Raw genomic sequence first — 16,398 nt, 5'->3', positions numbered from 1 at the left:
AAAGTGTGAGGGCTCCCCTTTGACTGGATGTCCTCCTTAGACTTTTTAACTTACAGATTTATCCACACTGAGCATCCAGCAATTTATCAATTAATAGTTCAGGTTTTTCTATATGAGCACTGGTTCCCACAGAGGTTTCTGCCCAGGTAATTTGTGATTCACTGTATTTGCCTATCTCTGAGTTTGGGGATAGTAGTTTGCCTTGTGAGCTCACTTCTCTGAAGGAGCTAAAAAAGAGTTGATTTTTTGGTTTGTTCAGCTTTTTTACTTATTATTAGGACAGAGTGGCAGCTTCTGTGAACACGGGCACACTTTTTGAGACTACAGACAATTTTTGTTTCTTCCTTTCCAATCCTTATAGATCTTATTTCCTGTTTCCCTAACTGCAGTGGCTAGCATTTTAGCAGTGTTGAAGTAGCTGATAGGCACCTTTGTCTTGTTCCCATTCTTTTTTTTTTTTTTTTCTTCTTGTTCCCATTCTTAAAGGGAAAACACCTAGTGTTAAGTATTGTATTTCTCATAGGTGTTCTGTAGATAGCCATTATCAAAGGAAGTTCCTCTTCTCAGTTTGCTAATAATAGTTCCTCTCCCCATTAATGCTTTATTTTACCAAATACTTTTTAAGCTTCTTTTAAGATGACTATTTCTAATTTTCTTATTAAAATTAATTATACTAATTGATATTCTAGAGTTACATTTTTATTACATTGTTAAAAAAACACAAGTTGGTCATAATACATTATTTATATATGTGTATGTTTTGTGTACATATTGTTAATTTCACATAATTCTGTGTGATACTCTAGGGATTTTGCTATCTTACTGTTCATGAATAAGGTTAGCATGTAATTTTTTATTTCTCAGACTGTTGGGTTTTGATGTGTAAAGTATGTAAAATCAGATGGGCAGTGTTCTCTTATTTTCTGTTCTCAGGAAGAGTTTCAGATTATAATTATTTTTTGAATTATTAGTCATATAGGTCCAGTATTTTCTTTGTAAGAGGAGTTTTGGTTATAGGAACCTGATTTTTTTTTTGTCACTTTAAATTTAAAATTTCCATGAATTTTTCCATTTCATCTAAATGTTAAAATTTATTAGCAAAAAAGTACTTGCATATCTTTTGCCTATTAACTCTTTATTTTTCCTCCCTTTGAGAGCTACAAGTTTCTTCTCTTATTCTGTCATTAGAAGTTGTGCATTCATTTTGACATTTTCTTGTACTTTAGCATCTACAAATACTTGTCAAAGTCTGCAGTTATTCAATACTTTTACCTCTTTTTGAACAATACAAAGATCTTGTATCCTCTACTTCATTTATATGTTACTGTTTTGTGTATATAAATTCTTTATTTTTTTTGTTTAGTTTTAACTCAACAAGGTATACTATTTTTTACACTAATGTTCATTACATTTATTCACATATATACCAATTTCTTAATTCTTCAGTTCTGCTTTCTGAGACTCCGTTTGCCATTATTTCCCTTCATACTGAAACATTATCTTTTTTTCTTTATTCCTTTTTAAATTTGTTGGGCTCTTTGAATCTCTCAATTGGTATCTTTTATCAGTATTGGAAAATTCTTAACCATTATTTTTTCCCCAGAATATTCACTCTACCTCATTCTCTTTTAGAGTACCCATTTAATTCAATGTTAACTTCCTTTTCACTTTATGCCGCTAAACTTTTTTTTTTTTTTTTAAGATTTTATTTATTCATGAGAGACACAGAGAGAGAGGCAGAGACATAGGCAGAGGGAGAAGCGGGCTCTCTATGGGGAACCTTATGCAGGACTCGATCCCAGGACCCCAGGATCATGCCCTGAGCCAAAGGCATACACTCAACCACTGAGCCACCCAGGCATCCCCTGTTATTTTCATTCTTTCTGCTTTTCTGTGCATTATTTGGGTGATTTCCTCCAATCTGTTTTCCATGTCGTATATTCTTCAGCTATCTGTAGTCTATTACATTCTTCCATTGTGTTTTTAATGTCAGTTATTATATTTTCCATTTCTAGGACTTCTTTTAGTATTTGTTTAAACATCTAGATCCCCCCCTTTTTTTGTTTTATGTTTCCTGCAGATATTTTCAAGCTTGTTTTTTATTTAAAAATAGTAAGTATAGCTGTCTTTTTAGTCTTATGTTTGATAATTGTAATATCTTAAGACTTTGTGAATCTGTTCATTAATTGGGTCTACTGGCTCTTGCTCAAGATGCTTTGTGTCTTTCTGTGCTTTTACCTTTGTGTGTTGGTCCTTCTCTTTGAAAAATTTGTAGGGATAATTTGAGAGCTAGAAGGTAGGTCCTTATTCCAGAGAGAATTGGTTTATATTTACTTTATGTTTGTAGTGTAAGGTTAGTTGGACCACCAGATGATGGGAATTTGGACGGTAAGTCCTTGCATTGCATGGGTTAATTCTTTCTCTGAGGGCAGTTCTGTAGAGTTCTAGCTTACTGCGGGGAGAGGGTGTCTTATTACACTACTACTCTGGATGGGTCTGAAGATTTGATTTCTAGCTTATTCTCTTGATCATCAGAGCTAAACTTCACATACTCATGCACTAGCAAATGCCATCAGGACAAAAATGACTTTTGTGTTCCACTTCACTGTTTGGCTTCCTACTTTTCCTTCAAATTTGGCCTAGTTAATCTTGGCTGCTCTACAGTGCTTTTAGTGATTTTTTTAAAGTTCCATATTTAGTTGCTTTCAATAGAGAGGGTGATCTGAGTAACAGTTAACCATTCCTAGAAGTAGGTGTTATTTTTTAAAAAAGCAATTAGAGTGAGATTAGTAACCTGATAGAAATGGCTATCTGGAGGAATGTTTGGATATTTTTTTTTGGATATTTTTATATATTTGATGACTTTCTCAGCAGATTTCTAGGATATAATGTAAAAAAAAACATAATTAATTAAATCGCATTATTAGTAAATTTGCAGTATATGAAGTTTCTTTTTTTTTTAAGATTTTATTTATTTATTCATGGGAGACACACAGAGAGAGAGAGAGAGGGAGAGGGGCAGAGACACAGGCAGAGGGAGAAGCAGGCTCCATGCAGGGAGCCTGATGGTGGGACTCGATCCTAGGTCTCCAGGATCAGGCCCTGGGCTGAAGGCGGCACTAAACCACTGAGCCACCCGGGCTGCCCAGTATATGAAGTTTTATAGTGAATTTTGCTACTTATAAACTTCTGGCTCTGTCAGACCACATACTGTTTACTTTTAATGGGTTCAGTAGGACTGAGATCTCATTTATCTGGTAGTCAAATATCTTGTCAAGAAGTATAGCTTGTCAGTGTGAAAGTGGTATACAGCTGTCTTTAATGTGCTTAAAGTAATGAAATCTTAGGAACCTTAAAATGAATATTTTTAATTTACTCACCTTGCCAGAAGTGTTTATTCAGTATTACTTTGTCATTTATATTGCACGTTCAAGCTGTTTTTAGATTTTGGCATTCATAGTTTTAGTCATAGTAAAATACAGTAAGAAAAAACTTCTTAAATTTCTTTTTTTGTGTGTATGTTCCTTTAACTGGCTTTCATACCTGGTCACAGCTGCTTGTTGCCATAATTAACCCACATTTGTGATACAGTGTAGGTTAGTCTTTTAGGGAAATACTCAGATGATCTCTAGGCTTGTTACTAGTTTACCTAGTGGTGTTATCCTTCTCATCAGGTAAGAGGTTTGGGCTGGGCCCAAGAAAAGGATCCTTACTGTTGGCTGATGACCAGCTATCAATGAAAAATTTAGGGAAATTATTTGAAGGAGACCAACCAAGCCCAAAATAAGAATGGTACCATCTCTTCCAGTTTGTCGCTTTTTACTAATTTAAAATGCATAAATAAATGCTTAGTATGTTATAATTATAAATTCACTGTATCTGTTAGGAAAACAATTACTAAGGGACAGTATAGTTTTAGTGTTTATCATAGCATAATCTACATTTTATATCTGCTTTTTATTTTTTCTTATTTATAGTAGACCCAAATGATTTGTACATCGTAGAACCCCTCAAGTTCTCTCCAGAAAAAAAGGTAATATTTTGATTCTTTTTAGTGTGTTGGTGTAATTATGTGATTATAGATGAATTAGGTAGAAAGGTTTGATTTAATCTTTAAGTGGTCCTTATTTAAATTTACTGTTTATTTCCAGTCATATTAATGATATAAGTAAATGTTGCAGAAGTCAGCAAGCTATGACCCATAGGCTGTATCTGGCCTGTGGCCTGTTTTGTATGGGCCTGGAACCATCTTTAAAGGAAGGGTTGTACGATGAAAAAGAATATGCAAGAGGGAACAGTATGTGACCTGCAAAGCCTAAAATATTTACTGCCTGGTCCTTTACTGAAAAGGTTTGCTGACCCCTGGCTAATAGTCCTTATTTACTGAGTATCAGTGCTTATTAGGCACAATGTATACATGTGCTATTTCTCTAATCCTCACAGCAGCCTGGAGATGGTAGTATCCCCGAGCTGATATTAGAAAGCTGAAATTCAGAGGGTTTATACTATTGCATGATCTATTAAATCAGTGGTAAAACTCAAAATATACTTAGACTTTTTGGTTACAAAGTCTGCTTTTTCCATTTTGCCTCTCTAAGTTGTACTCATTTTGACTAGAGGTAATGGTCTCTAGGTGAAAGAACTTGGACTTTAGAGCCAAAATAGTCCAGGATTCAATCCCAACCTCCACTTACTGTGTTGTAACTTGGGCAGAGAACCAAACCTCGGAACCTTGGTTTTCTAATTTAGTAACCGGGGATAAAAAATACTCACTTCTCAATAAGTTAAGATACACATGAAGGCAACTAGATAATACCTGGTACTTAGTAAGTACTCAGATGTTAGTTATCATCTCCTAAATCTATTTTCAGAGGTGGCTGCTAAGTAAAGAGTTTTGATTGAGTAGTATTTATAAAATGGGAAGGTAATGGTGGTGTCTATACAGAACACAACAGTATGTTATGCTGTTCATAACACTGTTTTACTTCTCATTGGGTTGGTACTTTGCTCCATTAGCCCAGCTGTCTAGATGTTTTGATGAGTTAACTATTGGAGGTCTCATTACTACCTTTTTAAAAAATTTGTGTTATAGAAGAAACGCTGCAAGTACAAAACTGAAAAAATTGAAACCATAAAGCCAGCAGATCCATTGCACCCAGTAGCCAATGGAGACCTAAAAGGAAGGAAGCCCTTTATGAACCAGAGAGATTTTTCTAATATGGGAGAAGTTTATCATTCTTCCTATAAGGGTCCTCCGTCTGAAGGAAGCTCGGAAACATCATCACAGTCAGAAGAATCTTACTTTTGTGGCATTTCAGCTTGCACAAGTCTGTGCAATGGACAGTCCCAAAAGACAAAAACTGAGAAGAGGGCTTTAAAACGAAGGCGATCTAAAGTCCAAGACCAAGGAAAATTGATAAAAACTCTAATACAGACTAAGTCAGGATCATTGCCGAGCCTGCATGACATAATCAAAGGAAACAAAGAGATCACCGTGGGAACATTTGGTGTCACAGCGGTCTCGGGACATATATAAAATAATAGAACTTTTCATACTGGAGACTTTTGTTGTTCTTTGAAGAACAGTCTGTGGTATTTGAAGGGTTTGGGGGAGGGAGAAAATATTAATGGGAAAAGTATTCAGAAATTATGGTTTCTGCCTTTTTAAAAAAAAGTAGGTGGGATTGTGTCAATCTTGGTTAATGAGCTGCAGTTTTACAAGGCTGATCACTTCCTACAAGGACAATGGTAGACATTTTATAAAGATTTTTTTTTCACAGATTAATTACTGGGACAAACGTAATTTGGAAGCCCCAGTTCCTTTGGGTGGGATAGGAATGAAAGCCTAAACCTCTTCCTTTAGCTTTGTTCCTATTTCTTGCACCTTCCCATATTTATGTGCCTTTTGTCTATTTATAATGCCACTGGAAGAGGAGGGAGAACTTTTTCTGTCATTTGATTTCTTTTATAACTTTGTTAGTTTTTTGAAGCTGCAAACACTACAAGGCTTTAAGGTGATCTGCGCCTGAAGTTCAGTAATGTGGGTCAGACAGTGTAAAGATCCTGCATACTTGCCAAATAGACTACTGTTTAGCAAACTCACTTGAAGCAAAAACTTGCTGGAATTTTTGTCTCTTTTAGGTAAACCTTGATACTGATATTTTCATTTAACTTATTCTCATTTGTTTTTCTCTAGCTATTAACTCAATGAGAAAAAAGCCTACAAGATTTTTTTCTTGCAAATAACTGGTATTTGGAAATAAATTTTTTATAAATTCACCTCTTAAACACAGTAACCACTTGTAAGGGTTTTCATTAGCTACATTACATTTTAAACATTCACAATAAGCACTAATCCTTCAGACTTTCAGGTAATTGCTTCCTGTTACTACAAATAGAACATTTGAAGGTTTGTCAAATGAGTCCAGGTCTCATATGATATAATCACTGCCTATGTACATATGCACGGAACCAGCTAATGAGTTTGTCAAGCCTTGTCTAATTGGTAAAGTCTAAACGGATTATTATTCCTTGATGTTTGCTTTGTATTGGCTACAAATGTGCAGAGGTATACGTTGTGTGATGTCGATGTGTCTGTTTTCATTTTGTCGTTTTTTTCTTTAAAAATAATTGGCAGCAACTGTATTTCAATACAATGATTTCTTAGTGTGTGTTTGTACAGTAATGAGTGAAAGTCGGAAGTTTCTTTTTGAAAGGGAGAGAATTGACCATTTTGTGTTGTAAGACTTAAGTTATAACTTATTGAGCACTTTTAGTAATAACTGTTTTTAAACTCGTCTAATACCTTTCTGGGGGTATTGTTTGTAATGTGACCTATTTAAAGCCTTTTTTGTTTGTTTAAGTTGCTGCTTTTAGGTTAACAGTATGTTTTAGATGATTTGAATTTTTTTCCAGTCTGTACAATTAGCCATTCAGAGCAAGAGGGCCTGATTGTATAGAAACTCATTGAAAAGAGGTCCAGACGAGAGCGGAGGGAGAGTGGGAAGGTACACAATCTGTGTGCAGCACCCAGTATTGTGGAAAGATGACTTTCAGTATGTAACTACGGAGCTGTAGTGCCATTAGAAACTGTGAATTTCCAAATAAATCTGAACACTTGTCTTTATTAATTACTGGCTCTTTTGTTCTTGGAAGGAGAACTTATATTACTCAGAACATAGATTGAAGTTTTTGCCACATTAAAAACTAAATACAGTAACATCTCATTACATAATTGATGACATTTCAGCCACCTCTATACTGATTGAACTTACACATAAATATTGTGTTCTCTATACAATCATAATTTCACCATTTCAAACACTAAAATAAGAGTTTTGATCTTTATTTAGTAGAGTGCATGTATGCAGTTTCCTCTTAACAGGTGCTATCTTGAGGACTACTAATTTCTTATTTTTTCTACATCTAAATAGAATATAATGCTTTACAATTTACTTTTAAACTTTTACACATCTAACCAGAGCATAACATTTTATAATTTCAGGTGAGATTATACCTACATGAGGGGAAGAAACAGTTCTTGCCAAGTGTCACTGGTGCCTGATAAGAAGCAAAGCTATGTATATAAAATAAGCTTTCAATGTTCCTTGATAGCCTCATTTTATTCCTTCTAACATTAAGCATTAAAACAGCATAAAATAAAAGGAAACAGGAATCCTAAGGGCAAAGGTGCCGAGTAAAGCAGTTCTTTTAAATGGATTTTTAAAAATACTATGTTAAACATACATACAATCTGAGGAATTAAATAACTTTTTAATAAGCCTTGTATGAGAAAACAGGAATTCTCTACTCTCTACCACTGCCCCCACACCACCACTGCCACCACAGCCTCCTTCACCAAGGATGGTTTGTTCCTCAATAGCAACCTTTTCAACTTTTGTCTCCAGTTGGTGTTTCTTTTACCACTTACTGGTTTTCCAGTTTTAAAGGTGTTCCCAGTTTGAATATTTAAACTTACATACATGAATATGAAATAGCTATTTGTTAACCTACTTGAACAAATCTACATAAGATCATGGCATATAGAAGGGATGTCAGTTTAGAAACAATACTTTTTTAAAACCTGCATTTCATAGAAGAAAGTTATTAAAAACCTCATGCTTTTCCCCAGCTTTTTAATTTGAAAAACTTCAAATCCATAGAAAAGTTGAATATCTATGCACCTTTATTCAGATTTAGCAGTTAACATTTTTAATTTTTTTTTTTTGCTATATGTGTCTGTGTGTGTGTCTATTTGCATACATTCATTTGAGTGAACCATCTGAAAGTTGGGATATTAGAACCCTTTACCCCTAAATACCTAAGGATGTGTTTTCTAAAAATAAGGACATTCACCTCTGTAGCCACAATACTTGTATCATTTAAAAAGTTGATAATTCTGTAGTCTAATAACACAGTCCATGGTCAGATTTCTCCAGTTGTCCCCATGGGTATCCCTCTTTTTTTCTTTTTTTTTTTTTTTTGGTCCAATGTCCGGTCAAGGTTCATTTGATTGTACTGTTTATTTAGGTTCTTTAAATACAGATTGCTTTATGACTTAGCGTGTCTTCCTTATGTAAGGGCCCATGGGCTACCAAAGTGGGCACTGACAGCTTTTCTAGTGATGTGTCAATACTGTCATTAAATTTTATCCCAACACACAAGTATCCATTAATATAACATTAAGACATTAAATATATCCTATAGGAACACGTATTCATGACCTCTACATTATATTCCACTTTATTACTTTCAAAATTAATCTTTAGAATGTTTACAACAGAGTTTATCACTTGGAATTGTTGCATTTTTTTTGATAAAGCATATATTAAGACCCACCTAAATGCCTAATGTTATAATATGTAAAGTGATAAGTCCATCTGAGCAAACAAGCATCTGTGATTTTTATTATTTTTCCCCTTTTTTACTGAAGTATAGTTGACACACAGTGTTACTACATCAGTTTCAGGTGTGCAACAGTGATTGGACAAATCTATATGTTATGCTGTGTTCACAAGTGTAGTTATCATCTGTCACTATACAATGCTAGTACAATATCATTGCCATTGACTATATTCTCTGTGCTGTACATTTCATCCCTGTGACTTATTCCATAACTGGAAGTTTTTACCTTCCACTCCCTTTTATCCATTTTGCCTGTCCTTCACCTCTTCCCCTCTGGTAACCATCAGTTTGTTTTCTTTATTTATGGGTTTCTGCTTATTTGTTTGTCTTTTAGATTTCATACGTAAGCAAAGTCATGGTGTTTGTCCAACTTATTTCACTTAGTATAATATCCTCTAGGTACCCATCCATGTTGTGGCAAATGGCAAGGTCTCATTCTGTTTTTTATGGCGCATGTGTATATATATATATATATATATATGTATTACATTATATCTCTTACATATATCTATCTCACATCTTCTTGATCCATTCGTCTATAATTTATATTGATAGACAGTTTGCTTGATTATCTTTGTGTAAATAATGTAATATAGGAATACATATTTCTTTTCCAATTAGTACCTTTATATTCTTTGGGTAAATACTGCATTTGTGATTTTAGATGAATAAGGGGTAAAAAGCAAGTTTTAAACCCAGGATGGTTTAAAAAGTTCCTCTGGTGGTGTATCATACAATTTAAGAGCAAGTGTATTCAAATCAGACTGCCTAGTTTCATATTTGCTCTCCATCTCTTATGATGACATTGGACAAATCACTATTAGTCATAATCGCGTTAAGCATCAGATTTCTCACCTGTAAACAGATATAATAACACCTATTTCAGAGGATTATTCTGAGGATCAAGTGTGCTAATACACATAAAAATACCATGTACCTAGCATATACTGCACTCAATGTTAGCTATTGATGTCTCGATGCTCAGAGTTAGATCTCATCCCTGGTGTCTGACCATCTACCAGCAGGTCAAGAAAGGAGCTCAGGCTTGGTGTAAGACTATCATCTCTAGCCTCAGTGTCTACACCACCATTAGCAAGGTCAGCTGGGAGCTTTAAGCTTGATGTACTCAGGGTAAGACCCTTAGTGCTTTCACCACAGGGTCATTAAACACTCCAGACTCAGCAGGACTCCTAGAAAGATCTTGTCACCTGTTTCTACCCTTCAGTATGAAGCCTTGCCACAACTTTCTTCCTCAAAACCATCAAGGCAGATTTCATATGTCCTTGACTCCTGTTAATTTTGTCACTGCAAGAAGCTCCATATGGCTTTCACATTATTCCTTCAGGAATACTCTTCCGTATTATATTTCCTAATCACTTCCGTCGTGCCCTCTGGAACTCAAAATCAATCATCAATAAAATTCTCTAAATCTTTAGCTTGTTTCAACCTTCCTTTCACCTTTTTGTTCTACTCAAAACTACTTCCCTTGAATCCTTTCCAGGTCGACTTTCTTCTGCACTCCTCACACTACTTGGTCTGAGGAGAGACTAGTTGATGGTCCCCTTAATCTTCCATGACCTAAAATTCACTCTCTGAATCTTACATCAACAAACCATACCACCCACTATTTCTCTTTGTTGCAAATGAGCCCCTATTTTCTCTTGCCCTCTCTCATCTTCATTCTTGGGTTCCCTATCATTCCAGTACTGCCTGTCACAATTCTTGAGGACTTCAATGTCTACCTTACATGATTTTTCTAGTTTCTCAGTTCCTTGACCTCTTTCTCCAATGATCTTGTTCTCCAGTCTGTTTCAGCCACTTAATTCCAATGATTAAATCCTAGTTTCTGTCATTACCAATATCTGTAATCCTTAACACCAATTCCAAGCATCCAGCTTCTGACCACCATCTATTCTAGCGCATTCCCTCTCACACCCTAACTGTAACAATTCTTTGCAGTCCCACCAGAGTCCCACCAATCAAACTCCCATCAGATGGCTGTCATGTGTAGTTCATATTTTGTCTCCAGAAAACATGCATCCTCAGCTACAAACCCTGGGAATGCTGCTCAATCCCAACAGGTTTCAGACTCTTTGCTCACACCATCAGAGTACTTAGCAAGCCAGTCTCAACTTTTTAATTTTCTCGGTGGGACTCAGTCACATGTCCTTTGTGCTCCATCTTTCCCTAACTTCAGGGACACATACTCCTGGGGGAGGTGATCTTATTCCTTGGTCAAACATAAATCTTGGTCAGTGTAATTAAATCATGGTAAATATTCTCCTCACTAGTGACTGGTTTCAGTATGGATGTGTGGTGAAATTCTGGCCAGTGGCAAATGAAGAGAAGTCTGCCAAGAGTGAGGTTTCTTTGCTGTTAAAAATCAAGTTGTAGTAAGAGAAGGATGTTTCCTTCTCTTGTTTTCTCTGGACAATTTCTTGTCTGGATGACATATGTAAACTTCTCACACACACAATGGCAGCTTGTCTGAGGAAAATCTGACAGAGGAAAGAGTAGAGCAGAAAAAGAAATTGTTCATGCCCTCACTCTAAGTCACTGAACCACTGAAGCCATCCAATCTTGGGAGTTCTTGTTAAATGAGATAATCTTCTCATGTTTAAGCCATTCTTGACCAGTTTTTGTGTTACATATTTGTATTATGCCAAAAGCATCCCATCTGCTAGAAGTTGCACTTATAAAGTGCCAACACCATGCTAAAGCATTGTATACATATCCTCTTATTTAACAATCTCTATGAGTATGGTTATTGTGTCAGTTTTAAAATGAATAAACTCAGAAACAGAGAGGTCACAAAGTAAGTGAAAGAGTGGGGATTTAAGCTTCTCTCTGTAGTAAGACTTCAGTGCCTAGGCTCTTAAGCACCATGCTGTAATGCCTCCTGGTAGAGACATGGGGGACACTACCTGAGAATGCCCAAGACCCCTCTGAGGATCTCAGAAGAAGGTAGGGACCAATCACAGAAGCACCACTTTCTGGCATTGGGCTAGTTAGACCTGTCCTGGAAAGTTCTCATTTTGTAGTCACAGCCTGGTGAGAACTAAGACTCAGAAATGCATTAACTATACCTATTTGGGACAAAATGCTGCATTTAGTATCTGTTCTCAGCGTTACTTTAAATTCTAATTTAATAACTAAAGTAGTTATCTTTAAAGTTCCAAAGTTATGTTTTCCAGTAGTTCTTAGGATATTGTAACTATGTAAGGTGACAGACATTAATTAGACTTATGTGCTGATCATTTGCAAGCATACAAACATCAAATCATTATGCCGTATACCTGTATATCAATATAATGTTATATGTCAATTATACCTGTTTAATTTTTTAAAAATTTATTCCAGGGAATTGGGAACCCAAAGTAAATTCTTTAAGAGAAAGTTCCAATTTGGAAAAAAATATACCAAGAATATGTGTAGTACGTAGTTATCAGATAAGAATGTGAATCCTTCCTTCAAAGAGGTGTTTGTTCCATGAACAGATTGACTAGGCAGGGACTGCCATAGCTCTTAACCTTAAGGATCAGGAAGTCTATACTGTCCATTTCCAAGAACCAGGGGGCAATGAGGAGAAATGAATGGTACTTATGTTAGTGGTGGTTAAAAAAAAAAAAAAAAAAAAAAAGTCCTATCTCCAAGGGCAGCAATCAGTATTCTTATACTTTATAGGGGTTTAAGGAACTTTAAAAGAGGAAGTATGAAAATGACTCAAAATCCCCACATGAAAAAGAATATTGAAGGAGCATGAAATGATAATGTACATCACATCAAAGAGACTCTGCTTTAAAAATAACAACTGCTAGTGGAGAACGGAAGCTGTGGCTCTCCTGTTCCCCCAAGACTCTATGATCTCCCCCCACTGCCCCAGAACACCCTTCACATGTATCACGTGATTCCTACTCATGTTTCATTAGCTCTCATCGTTTTGTCTCTGTATCTCAGAGCACTGAGCTCATTGAGTCTCTCAGAAAACCTGAAATATTTACCAAGGGCTATATCACTGACCCAAGGCTCAATCTGGCTCATTGCTGATTTGCCTAATTATAGTTATATCAAGTAAATAACACTGGGCATTTTAGAGTGTTTATTATGTTCACTATAGCATAGATCAGATTAGAGCTGTCTCCTCTGGTTATTTGATTGTAAAGATTACAACCTCTTGAGCCTCTTTGGATGTTATCAGGAGGAAGAGTCCAATCCTATGGTGACTAAATTGATTCACACACTGTTATTTGTGACAAATTGTCAATCCATCTTCAAAAAGTGGCTGTGGTTTGCATTTCCACTCCACAGTATTTGTGAAAGAGGAGTCACTTAACTAAAAGACAATGAAATTTAAGGAAATGATTCCTTGTTCTCAAGATTTCCGCTGAGGAATGTTAATCGCTGATATATTTCATACCACCTGTAAGAGGAATTACAGACTGTCAAACTTCTAGTAATTAGGTGAGCTAATTTCCCCCAAATCTGTCATATGTTGACTTTCATCATGTTTTATAGGTCCTAGGGCTCTTTCTCTGGGGGATCCAGTAACTGTTAATTGTTGAGCTCATTTACAACCCTGAGCTCAAAGGGGCCTAACAGAAGATCTTTTATTGCCTGACCCATTTCAAAACTTTTCCTGAGTAGCACAACCCAGTCCTCTAAAATTTTTACAGTCCGATAAAAGATTCTCACATACAGAGACCCTCATGGTGGCAATGGTGGCAGAGGGCCCAGCAGGCCCAATCCAGCAGCTGCTGGGCTGTGTCAAGTCTTTAGACAAAGACTGTCAAATACACATTTAGAAAAAAAGTTGTAACCATCTTCCTCTGTCTACTCAGACCTTATTTAGCATTAATCATAATATTATAATGACAACTGTTAGGTTTTTCCCAAATGAACGGCAGAGAAATTAAAAACAGCAGAGCCAGGCAGTAGGTTTGAGAATGCTTTAATGAGGAGAGGTTCCGTGACTCAGAGGGGCTTGAGTCAGGCAGGGAAGTCACACCCAGGCAAACCGCAGGGGGGTCTATAAAGAGCTTTCAGCGGGAAGATGGGGGTAGGGTGGCATTCCAACCAGGGCAAGGGTTACAGGTCTTTGTGTGCTAAGGTAGGGTAGAGTGGCAAGACAGACTTACTGGGAGGTTGCTGGCCTGGGGTCGGCCGTTTTGAGGTCCCCAGTCTCACCAGCCCAACAACCATTGGCTTATGTCGACTCCTCTTTACTACAACTATGAGGTTCCTGAGAATCTGAAGTCAGTCCTACAGTAAGGCCAAAAGGTATGCATAGTTCACCCAGAAATCATTGCTAATGTATTCCCAATTAAGATCTCTGTTTGAAACATCCTCCTTTGCGTACTTTGGAGTTACAAAGCTCCCTGCAAGAACAAATGCAGATGCTCCAGGCAGAGCTATTTTAAGCGTGAAGTTGCATGGAAAAAGCATAATTCCTAATCTCAGGAACTTCACCATCTTTGAGCAAGGTAGATAAAGAAGCGCAAACAGATGACCATCAATATAATATCATATTTAGTACCCTAGCAGTGGTACTGTGAACATCTGTAGGAACAAGGAGGGTGTAATTCTGCTTCAGCAAGGTACACTTCACAGAGGAATTGCCTTTTAAGCTGTGTTGTGAAGAGTGAGTCGGAGTTTACCAGGCAAGGGAAGCAGTGGTGATGGACATCGTCAGGAAGGGTAAGAATTAGGACCAGGCACCGGGAAGGTATTTCTTCCAGAAAGATCCCTAAAAACCCAGAGGCATAGAGTGCAGTGAGCTTCATGCCACAGCTGGCCATTGACCAGATGGATTTTAATTTATTTCCCAGAGTAAAGATTGTCAGATTCTTTTTTTTTTTTAATTTTTATTTATTTATGATAGGCACACAGTGAGAGAGAGAGAGAGAGAGGCAGAGACACAGGCAGAGGGAGAAGCAGGCTCCATGCACTGGGAGCCCGACGTGGGAATCGATCCCGGGTCTCCAGGATCGCGCCCTGGGCCAAAGGCAGGCGCCAAACCGCTGCGCCACCCAGGGATCCCAGATTGTCAGATTCTTGTATCTCCTTTTGGCTTTCTCTTATCACATGGGGATGCCATGACTGAACCACCATCATGTGCTTTCTGCTCTTGGAGATTAATTAGTAGGTATGGGGCCTCCAAAGTATCATCTGATCCTATTGTGACCATAGACTTATTTTGAGATGATGACTCATTGGGATTAAGGAAGTAGCCTTGGGATGTGATTGTGGATTGTTATGGGTCCTTATGGGTTCTATTCTGGACTAATCAACTGAATTAGCTTCTGTTTCTAAAATCTTTGGGTGCTGTAGAAATTTTAAATCCCTTTTAGGCAAGGGATGGGGGAAAAAAGGTGAGTCACTTCTCATTTGCTTCATTGCCTTTCTCCATAGAGTACAGAGAAAAGAATTCCAAAGTAAATATAAGAGAAAAACTTAGTTTTTAAATAGTGATCAGCATGCAATTAACTAAACATACAAATGACTAAAAGAGATTGAATTCAGAAGTCTGAGTCAAGGACAGGAGCAATCCTGATAAGGTATTTATCTCAGGAAAATTTCCATCTTCTATAATGGCTCTCCTTTATAGAAAAAAGATTTCACATCAAAGAGGTAAACCACCTGGAGGAATTATTTTCCTTGAATAATGTGAGACTGAGGACAGGAGAGGGATCTATTTCTTGTTATTCAAAATGTTTTCAGCTGATGGTGCCAGGTGTGTGTCTCAGAGTGGGTGGAAGTGTGGTGTAGAGCTTGAATCTTCCTGCCCAAAGATCCAAGGGACCTCCCAGAGCCTCTAGCCTGTGAGAATCACTGGTCATGATGGAAGTTCTTAATCTGGGCCTGGCAGAGGGTATCTGAGAAATCTGAAACTCTATGCAAAATGCTGAGTATGTTCTTATTTGTTTAGGGGTTTTTGACTCATCATTTCACAGAGGGCTCTATCATTCCTAAAACCTTGAGTGTGGTACAATGTGTTTTCAGCCCTTTCATCTTAGGGGAAAAGCAGGGTTGGAGGAGGGGAAGTGGGGTGAAACCTCCCTTTGATACTGTGTCACATCTCTCTAAAGAGGGATCTGAAGGACAACAGGAAAAATCACATCAGAACCCTTTCTGTCTGAATGTTTAAAAATTTTTTGCATAAATCACAAATCACTGCCATGAGGAAGCAATGAGAAGGGCAACATCTGCCAAGACCCATCCTTCTCCACTGGCTCAAATACAAAGAGAGAACAGAGAAGAATGGCATGAAGCTTATTAAAAGAGAGACCAAAAGGAAACCATGAGGCCCATCTAGGTCACAATTTCTGATTCAAATAATGGGGGCCGAACATGCTTCAGAAATGTTTTTATTTACAAAGATAGCATGGTATGTGTCTTGCTATGATGTAACACCCCAATCTGGATCAGCTTTCCATGATCAAATTAATACTTGGTCATGAAAAGTGGAATGAAATGGGGTCACTTATGCTAAGTGGT

General features: G+C 37.0%; 1 protein-coding gene across 7 annotated transcripts in view; it reads left to right on the top strand.

Moving 5' to 3' along the window:
• The window catches only part of SUCO (SUN domain containing ossification factor), an 87,909-nt gene extending 80,779 nt beyond the window's left edge, over nucleotides 1-7,130 (top strand). For 3 of the 7 annotated variants that reach the window (XM_049112286.1, XM_025430304.3, XM_025430307.3), the window contains 2 exons: nucleotides 3,978-4,033; nucleotides 5,093-7,130. In XM_049112286.1, the coding sequence (XP_048968243.1) occupies nucleotides 3,978-4,033; nucleotides 5,093-5,536 (500 nt within the window). In that variant the 3' untranslated portion in view covers nucleotides 5,537-7,130. Of the gene's footprint in view, nucleotides 1-2,080; nucleotides 2,179-3,977; nucleotides 4,034-5,092 lie in introns of those variants that run through there. The other 4 variants (XR_003129168.3, XR_003129169.3, XM_025430306.3 and 1 more) reach the window with 4 other exon arrangements.
• Nucleotides 7,131-16,398: the final 9,268 nt, after the last annotated feature.

This window comes from Canis lupus, chromosome 7, assembly GCF_003254725.2.
Source record: "Canis lupus dingo isolate Sandy chromosome 7, ASM325472v2, whole genome shotgun sequence".
Lineage (NCBI taxonomy): Eukaryota > Metazoa > Chordata > Mammalia > Carnivora > Canidae > Canis > Canis lupus.
This window is presented reverse-complemented; position numbering and strand designations above follow the sequence as displayed.